A 10190-nucleotide genomic window follows, 5' to 3' on the forward strand; every position below is an offset into this window, starting at 1 on the left:
TTTTGGCTCACCCTGGATATTGTTTGCTGTTGTTTGACTCTGCCTGTTCTGACTACGCTCTATTAAATAAAGCCTCAGCTCCGTAACAGAATACTTAGCCATACCCGGGCTTTTTTCCACCCACTGAAAACTATACTCATCCGTGATGGTCCTCGAGGGGCACTCTATGAATTTTTGGATTATGCACTTTTGGCCAATACCAGCAAGCTCCGGCGGCTGCGGAGCTTGGCCCATCTTGGATTCCTAGTCTGGTTATCTCAAGCGATACTCTCAGCACTCCCAAGCCCAGTGGTCCCAACATCAGAGCCTCTCCACGTAATAGCCACCACTACAGAGCCTCTTCACATCACAGCTGCTGTTCCAGAGCCTCTTCACGTCACAGCTGCCACTCCAGATTCTCGTCCCGACATGGCCGCCAGTCCAGAGCCTCCAGCCGTCATGGCCGCCACGCCTGAGCCTGCAGTTGTCGTGGATGTCACGCCACAGCCTTCAACCATTACGGATGTCACTCCTGTGTTCCCGGTCATCGTGAACGTTGCATTTGAAGACACTCAGGCATTCCAAAGGCATTTGGGGCTGATGGCCAGTGTGGCAGATCCACCGATGGTGTCGGTGCGAGCTACTGGCTACTCCGCAGCCTCAGCGCTCTCAAGCACCGCTGCCTCAGCACTCTCAATGCTTCAAAGCCTTGTAGTTCCTGAAGTCATTCCTCTATCTGCCACACTCCCCATCATGGGGTTTACTATTTGATGTGTTTGGGCCACACACACCCGAGGTGGTAGCTTCCGCTGCAGAACCTCCTGAGGCGGCGACGTCCACTTCAGCTCCTCTCAAGGTGGTGGTGCCCACTTCAGAACTCAGTCTGCCCTGTCACAGCCAAGGAGGCCATCTCTGACTGCTCTTCCTTGGTGGTTGTCTGCTCCGCCGTGGAGGTCTTCAACTCCACCTGCTCCACCTTGGTGATCCTCAGCCTCAGCTCCACCCTGGCTCTCTGCTCTGCCCTGGCTTCCTGCTTCGCCGGCTCTGCCTCAGTCCCCATGTCCTCATCCACTACATGGACCTGGCCCTCCATCCCTCCCCCTGATCTGCTTCCGCTCCACCTTCCTCCTAGTCTGTTTAGGAACTTTTGGAAGCGCTCCTTCGAATGAGGGTTTTGTCATGAATTCGGTACCTGCTGTTCCTCCCAGTCGCCACCAGAGGTCTCCATCACCTTTTCCTTACCATACTCCATCTCCCATAATGCCCTCTGCCTGGTAGAATCAATAAATTATGATTTATTGCTATTGTTAATGTATATGTTATAAATAAATATTTATTTAATTTGATCCATGTCTGTACTTTCCACTATTTTTTACATAAAGATTACTTTGCCATTATCAAATTCTCACTTAATCTTGTATAATTTAAAAAGACTTTTTGGAATTTATATTTAAGAATGAATGAATGAATTTGATTTAGTAATAGTATCGAATTTAAATATTTACTTTTTATTTTATTATACTTTTTAGGATATGTATATAAGAAGAGTTTCTTGAGCACTGAATCATTAGAATTTTTTTTTTTTTATGGTGACACTGATGATCATGTGACACTGAAGACTGGAGTAATGCCTGCTGACAATTCAGCTTTGCCATCACAGGAATTAATTATATTTTAAAATATATTAAAATAGAAAAGAGTTATTTAAATTGTAATAATATTTTACAATATTTCTGTTTTAAATATATTTTTGATCAAATAAATGCAGCCATGGAAATCATAAGAGACTTCAAAATCATTTAAAAAATATTACCCCATTCTTTTAAATGGTAATGTATACAGTTCATAAACATACGTACATACAGTACATACACACATACCACTATACTGTATGATCACTACCAGAAACATGCCTTGGCTGTCACTAAATCAGTTCCTGGTTGTAAAAGGCCTATAGTTGTAAAAGTCACTATAACTGTCATATTTTAATTAACTATATTATGTCAAAAGGCTTAATGATCACATACTATTTACTGTAACTTTTATACAGTTTATGAAAGCAAAGACAAGAACATTAGTTTAGTAAGCGAGGACCATGCAGTTCAGTCTAGAGGCATAGATCCACATAAACCTCTCCAATACATGTAAAACAACAGATCTTACGGTCTACTTTAAGACCTGGGCACCTGGCAGTATTAAAAACAAGATGTTTATAGACTGGATACTCGATGGAGCTGTTTTATGCTAGAAGAAACCCCCAGCCTCAGTCTAAGGCTTCAGGGGGAGATTATGTTCTTTAGGCTCTAGTGTAAGAAACGGCCTCAGATGATCTCCTTCTCTGTCATTGGTTAGTGTCACTGCCTCTGATTTAGTGGATGGGGTTGTGGAAACAACAATTGCTGCTTTGCGTCACTTTATTTGTCCTTTGTGAAAGAGAAAAGTGGACATTTGCTTTGGGTTGGAAGGGTCACCCACTGAGCTCCAGCACAATGCTGTAGTGGAGCAAAAACACTGGTTGTAAAGCTTGATGTGAAATTAATTTTTATAAACTTTATAAAAAGCCACTACGAATAATTGTTATTAAGTGTATCATAAGGATATGGGGTAACATTTTCATTAACTGCTGGTTTGAGAGGTATTTTTCTGGCTTTATCTTTATTTGTAATTTTTTATTTGGGAGAGATATTTTGCCTAATTGCTCTCAATTAGGACTTGATTGTTTCCACTGGGAATTAATTGCTGACTGTAAAAATTGTATGTTAAGTACCAAAATGGAGCCAAGTGGTTCAAATATAAGAGGGTTGGTCACCAAAAAATCTAAACTTTTTAGAAGTAAAGTAGGTCAAAAACCTTTTATTTGGAATTATTAATTATGTATACAAATGCAACATGCAAAAGAAGACCAGGAACAAGTTTTAGGAATAGTGGCAGTTTTGATTTTATGTCACATTTTGTTTTTACAGGTTTGCCAAAAATGCTAGTCATCAGAGACTATTTTGGGGTTCCCAGTCCTCTGGGCGGACCACCGCTGAATGCTCAGATTGGTGATGTCATAGAGGTCATCTGTGCCGATCCTCACAGCTCCTGGTGGCAGGTCAGATGAAGTACAGCACTATTTAAACACCAAATAGCGGAATTGTGTTCTGTGGTGTCATGGGACCCTGAAGCTTGATCACAACATATATCAAAGCAAATAGGGCACACATAACCTTTTCCACAGATATGTCATGTGACATTTCAACAAAAAGATAAATGCAATAACCTGTATTTCCATAGCCAACGGAAGTTAATTATAAAATTTGATTTAAAGTAATTTAACGTCTCATCCGAAGGACGGTGCTTGTTGACAGTATAGTGTCCCCATCACTATACTGGGGTGTTAGGACCCACACAGACTGCAGGGTGAGCACCCCCTGTTGGCCTCCTTAGCACCTCTTCCAGCAGCAACCTAGTTTTCCCAGGAGGTCTCCCATCCAGGTACTGACCAGGCTCAACCCTGCTTCGCTTCAGTGGGTAACCAGTCTTGGGCTACAGGGTGATATGGCTGCCGGAAAATTACTGTATTTACTACTGAAAATACAAACAGACCTGTACTCAATTTACCATACTCCATATTCAACAATCTGTAATTACAACTTTAGTACAATATACAAAAGTGTAAATTACTGTATTTACTACTGAAAATACAAACAGACCTGTACTCAATTTACCATACTCCGTACTCAACAATCTGTAATTACAACTTTAGTACAATATACAAAAGTGTAAACTAAATAATGACTGAAAACTTTTTTTTTTCACATTGCTTTCTAATATGAACTGATACCTAAATGAGCCGTCAGATATAGTGACTACAGAGTACAGTCAGGCATGTTTCAGCATTGCAGTTTTGTCTCAAGTTTATTGTCACAGACTGTTCTTGTGTTATTTATTTCTGGCTTGTGCCGGGCTGTTGTGGCTTTTTTTCTCTATGGTTTATGGTGACACTAAAACCTCATCTTCCTCCTGGTGTTACCCCAATCTGGCCAACGCGTCTCGAACAGCTCGGCGGGGAATAGACACTTAGTGAGATTTCCCATGCTTTATGCTGGGCAATTTCTGCCTGATAGCACACACCGAGGTAAAAAAACCCCTACAGCTCAAAAATGGATGCCAAGAGATTCACCGAGCCAACAGACTGCGACGGGCAGTGGCTAGACGTGCGTGTCAGCCGTGGTTCTCCACACACTAGGCAGGTCATAGAGGGGAGCGAGAAGCGCTACTGTTGAATGATAATGTACATCACTGGTTTATTTTATCTTGTGTGAAATGACACTTAACTCTTAATAAGGCTACTAAATCTTCAGGGTCCCATGACACCAAAGAATGGAATTACAGAGCACTAAGCATCCATCTCCCATGTTACTGGAAGACAATTATCTCTGTCCCGTTGCCAGAACAGTGCAATCGATCACTGTAATTTAATTTGATCCTTTAGGCTGCCAACGGTTTACTCTAATGGGGTAATAAGTTTAATCTTTATCATACGCTTATCTGTGGCATAACAAATATAAAGGGCTTTCAAAAGCTATGGCTAAACATTATTAAGCTGAATAAATCATGAATACAGTTCCAGTTTGGGGCTCTGATCTAATTTGTGGTAGAGGTGCATTTTTCTGAAATTAATTTCATACTTGTTAAAGATTATCTTAAAGGGAGCCATTAAAGAAAAATATATATTTTGCAGTATAGTTGTTTGAGAAGAGGCTAATTACACCCTCAGTCAAACCTTCAGCCAAACTCACAATCAATCATAGGCTGCTAAATTTTGGCATCTGGTTCCACCGCATTCGCAGTGCATTATAACCTCCCAGCTGTTGTTTCACACTGAGTCGGGGGGAATTGTCAGTTTTTATCCAAAAATATACAGATAATTGTGTCTGAAGCCATGCAAGAAATGAGCCTATTTTAAAACTGGCATCCGGCCTGCGATTGCTCAATACAATCTATTGCGTGAGGACATAATACAAAATTCGGGTCTGATGTAATTCATAAATCTAAATATGCTCAGAGCAGCAATATCAAACAATGGCTTATTGGCGAGTGTCATGATTCACGAGGTTCTGCCGTGGAAGCTGTATGATTGTTCAGCATTAGATGATGCTTTCATTCTAATGCGTAACGGAATTTAACCGTGGGTAGGGGCTGAACAGTAATTAACTGTGGCTCTAAATGAGATTCACTGCTTGTTGTGAGCTAATTGTCTTAGATTTATTAATGCAAAGGGGAGGGGAGAGCATCACCTCAAGGCAAATATAATGTAATTAACAACCACACGTCTTGGCAGGGCAAAATCCTGACAACACAAGAGGCCGGCTTCTTTCCAAGTGATGCAGTCAAGCCCTGCCCATGTGTAAGTATGTATATTTGTATGACTTGCGTAATCATTGTAATGCTGTTGATTTATATTTGTGTTTACTATATACAGTACATTGGTCGCCAGAAGTTTTGAATAATTATGATTATTAAATATTTTTGAAAGAAGCCTCTATGCTCACCAAAGCTTTGATCAAACAGTAAAAACGGTAATATTGTTGTATTAGTACAATTTAAAATAATGGTTTCTATTTTAATATATTTGAAAGTGTAATTTATTCCTGTGATGGCAAAGCTGAATTTTCAGTAGCCATTACTCCAGTCTTTAGTGTCACATGATTCTTCAGAAATCATTCTAATATGGTAATTTGGTGCTTAGTTATTAATAATAGTTCATATTATTATCAATGTTGAAAACAGTTTTTACTGCTTAGTATTTTTGTGCAAGCTGTGATTTTGTTTCAGGATTCTTTCATGAAAAGCAAGTTTACTGAGGAGCATTTATTTGAAATAGAATTGTTTTGTAATATTATAAATGTTTTTACTGTCACATGTGCTATCAGCATATTAGAATGATTTCAGAAGGATTATGTGAAAATTCAACTTTGACTATATACTGTATATATATATATGTATATATAATATCTGTAAACAAAACTAATTTAGTTTCAGCACAAACCTTTACAGCAAAATGTTTATAGATAATGAAAAACATAAATGGATGTAAATGCCAAGTTCTGTCATGAAACTCTAGATGGCGCAGGTTGATGGGTCCTCAATGCAAACTGATGATATTCACAGCGTGATGATATTCATGTTGCATATGCAGCTGATGAGCTTGCTGCTTTACATTTAAATGGCTGATTAGCATTCGCTTGAGCATTGCAGCGCGCTTTCAGAGTTCCTCTGAAACCCCAGCACCGTATTGGCGTATGTATTGGCAGTAGCAAGTTCCTGTACTTGCTTTGCAGCAGCAGCAATAATCTACAACAACAGCAATAACCAACAGCAGCAGCAATTCAGCAGTGTAGTATATCTAATCTGCCAAGACCAAATACATTAACATTGTTATATCCATTACCATGCTTAAATCTTCCTAGAGTTGTCATGATAGAATTTGTAGTGTATATATGTATGACATTGTTTATAATGTTTCTCATCCACAGGGACCAAGGACAGTTGACTATTCAGCCCAACCCTGGTAAGTCTCAACACTAAATGTTTAGTCACATTTATTCCAATATCTACATGACACACAAAATAATCTACATGACTGCATGTGCTGAGTGTTGTTGTTTTGGTTTTAACCACGTGCATGTTGGCTCATGCGAGCAGGTTCGCTGGACCCATGGAGAGGCACCACGCAGAGTCTGAGCTCATGGAGAGAGAGAACAGCACCTACCTGGTGCGATACAGGAGCCGGGAGAGCAGAGAGTATGCTATCAGCATCAAGTACGTCTAGCTATTATACAACTTCATATATTTGTGCCAGCGTGTTTTTATTGCACATGAAATTGGCATGACGGATGGTCCGTGAGGTCCTTGCGCGAATGTCCTTTTGCATGCAAGGCTTAGATTTCTTCATGCATTTCCCTCTGTGTGCAACCCAATGCATTATGCATCATGGAATTTGCATACAGCTTAATGAGTAGCATGGATGTGGTCAGTGAGTGACCACACTGCATACTCACTATGGGCTTTATTACCTCAGAACATTTAATAGTTGCATGTCTCATGCTTAAACCAATCACAAGGTCTTTGTCAAAATATTTTATCCTCTAAATGTGTTGACTTGGAGTTAGGGACTGACAGCACTATTCCACATCCTTATAGTTATAGTTAGCTCTCCACAACAAGCTCACGTTTAATGTTTAAAGGGGATTGGGGATTTTATATATCTGGTTCAAGGTTATAGAATAACCTACCACTGAACATTAGATCTCCTTCTCATGACATCTTTAGATCCAGTATTATTCCACCCATAAATGGAAATTCTGTCATCATTCACTCACTTCACTTATTAACACTCACTTATTGCTCATCTTAGGCATTAACTTTTGTTTGTCAGCACATTCCCAAGAAAACGTCATTAAGATGGCTGACATTGTTGAAATATTGACAATCTTGGTATGGTTACAGTAATTCTCTGCCATCTGCAGGTACAACAATGATGTAAAGCACATTAAGATCCTCACCAAGGAGGGCTGTTTCTACATTGCTGAAAGCAGGATGTTCAAGACTGTATTAGTAAGTGGGTTTGAGAGCATTGGTCTTCATCATCATTTGCTATATTTATCATCACCGTATGAATACATATGTAGGGTGCTATAATTTAGTGTCACTGGCTGTGCTGCAGAGACCTGAGCTTTTTTTTATCGAAAAACCAGAACATATGCTGATCTGCATATTTCTGTATTTCATTAGCATAATTAATAATGTGAGTCCAGCTATTAATCAGAGTTATCAATATTACTGCAACCTTTTTTAATTTTCTTCTAGATGGTTATAAAATGCTAGTTCCCTAATAAAATATACTGTGGTGACAGCATGTAATAAGGAAAGCTTTAATGTATACAATAGTACTGAATAATTATTAATTCATATATCATGGTACTCCAGGGTGTGTCAAAGAATACATGGTATTACCATGGTGCACATCCATAAAACAATGTATGTATGTTTTTGTAAGTGTGAGCATCTATAAGCAATTGCAGTTGTTTTATAAGGCAGGGTTTCCCCACTGCAGTTGTTGGAACGGTAATACTGAATTAAATCAAGCGTAGTGTTAGTTCTGGCAGGTCACATTAGTCAAGTTCACATCAGCTGATTCTCAGCTGATTCACGTCTACCTATAAGTGACTGAGTTAGTAGTTGTATTGGGAACATGCTTGTTCTTAAGGCTATCTGGTTTCTGTTGGAAATATGCTTGTCTTAAAGCTAGCGGGTTGTTATTTAGAACATGTTGCTTAAGCTTTTCAGGTATTGGCAACATGCTCATTATGTCATGCTTGTTGCTATGGCTTATGCGGGTTTTGGCAACATACTCGTTGGATTATTGAGTAAGGGCAACATGCTTGTTGCTTAAGGCAGTGAGATTTTCAACAGTTTGTGTTGAGGGATATCAGCATATGGTTTTGTTTTGGGGGTTATCACTGCTCTCCCTGCTCTTATCCATGCTAGGCTGCATGGATGTGCAGGGAAACACAGTTTGTGTTGAGGGATATCAGCATATGGTTTTGTTTTGGGGGTTATCACTGCTCTCCCTGCTCTTATCCATGCTAGGCTGCATGGATGTGCAGGGAGTTCTTGCCCAGAACAGAACCATACCACCAATCCAAACTGTATGCTAATTGTCAATCATCTTTGCTGATAGTGGTTCTGACAGAACTCATAAAAATGTAAAATTAAATAATCTTTTGAACAAAGTTCGGGAGGAGTACATTCAGATAATCAACTAATTCAGCACAGGTGGAGCACGTTCAGATAATCAACTTAATTAGCATGATAGTAAATATATACAGCCAACTTACCTCTGTCCCACGACAGTTTTTCTGGCACCCCTCCTTATTCCTAACTATTCTTCTCCCAGCTTGGGGATATGGGGAGTTCTCTGGGTTCGGGCTATATTCCGAGCTCGGAGCCCTCCCCTCGGAGAGCACGCCAAAAATGCATACTATTCACTCAATCTGATAATATGTAAGTACGAACTTATGGAAATAAATAAAAATAATCAAAAGCACTTACTAAAAAGATGATATATTTAGTTTGTTTGACTTCATGTGATTTAACCATTAAGCAACAAAAAAGAGAACTGTGAACATGGGAATGTGTTGTTAAATTATTGAAATATTAACTTAAAATTACAGGGGGGACTTTAAGTGAATATTTTAGGTCAAAGAAGATCAGCTGGCAAAACATTTTGGGAATCCCTGAAATAAGCTTTTAAACTTGTGATTTTTTTCTGTCCAGGGACTGGTTGAGTATTACAAACAGCACTCTCTGAAAGAGGGTTTCCGTACTCTGGACACTACTCTGCAGGTGCCCTATAAGGAGCTTGATAGTGGATTCAGACCTGCTGGTGAGTATCATACACCTTGTTTAAATTTGCTCTGACTATATGATGACTTTAGTTAGGCCTTGTTAAGACTTTTAGCAAAAATCTGATTTTTTTTGCATAATAGATATTATCCAGATGGGTTTTTGAAGGTCTGAACAGCAAAAAACACATGAAATCGGATTTTTTGTTTTTCAAATTTTATTTAAACCACATATGGAGGTGGTTTGAAGTGCAATTCCAATTAGATTTTTACAGAGGCATCTCAGTCTAGATGCTCTGGCTGCTCAAATCAGATTTCAAATGTCTTTTGCATCACTCTTAATGTAACACACAACAATAACGTCAAAACCGGTGACAGACATGCCAGAAGTATTCATACAGTATTCAAACAATGCCAAAGCTGGCTGTGACTACAGCAAGGAACATCAGAATCAGAATCAGAATGAGCTTTATTGCCAGGTATGTTTTCACATACGAGGAATTTGTTTTCATGACAGAAGCTTCCGCAGTACAACAGAATGACAGCGACAGAACAAAAACACAAATAATAAAAGAAGAATAAAAAAATAAATATATAGAACAAGTAAACCAGGCCTGGATTTTATTTTGTGTTTTGGTTCTATTTGTGCACGACAGTCGTCCGCAAAGGGCTGCAAAAAACACTATTTTGTGTTTATTTTATTATTAAAGTTGTGTTTGAATGTTTGCCGGTTCCCGCCTCCTTCTTCCCGAACTACGAACTGTTACAGTAATGAAATAAAAGTAAAGGTTTGCAAAAATAAACACATTCAGATAAAGT

General features: G+C 39.2%; 1 protein-coding gene across 1 annotated transcript in view; it reads left to right on the forward strand.

Moving 5' to 3' along the window:
• LOC107677852 (guanine nucleotide exchange factor VAV3-like) overlaps window positions 1–10190 on the forward strand; it is a 50982-nt gene that overhangs the window by 32100 nt on the left and 8692 nt on the right. The window contains exons 20-25 of the mRNA XM_016472918.1: window positions 2943–3073; window positions 5306–5371; window positions 6501–6535; window positions 6670–6786; window positions 7494–7581; window positions 9304–9412. Of these exons, the coding sequence (XP_016328404.1) occupies window positions 2943–3073; window positions 5306–5371; window positions 6501–6535; window positions 6670–6786; window positions 7494–7581; window positions 9304–9412 (546 nt within the window). The remainder of the gene's footprint in view (window positions 1–2942; window positions 3074–5305; window positions 5372–6500; window positions 6536–6669; window positions 6787–7493; window positions 7582–9303; window positions 9413–10190) is intronic.

This window comes from Sinocyclocheilus anshuiensis, unplaced genomic scaffold (assembly GCF_001515605.1).
Source record: "Sinocyclocheilus anshuiensis isolate Anshui unplaced genomic scaffold, SAMN03320099.WGS_v1.1 scaffold1299, whole genome shotgun sequence".
NCBI lineage: Eukaryota > Metazoa > Chordata > Actinopteri > Cypriniformes > Cyprinidae > Sinocyclocheilus > Sinocyclocheilus anshuiensis.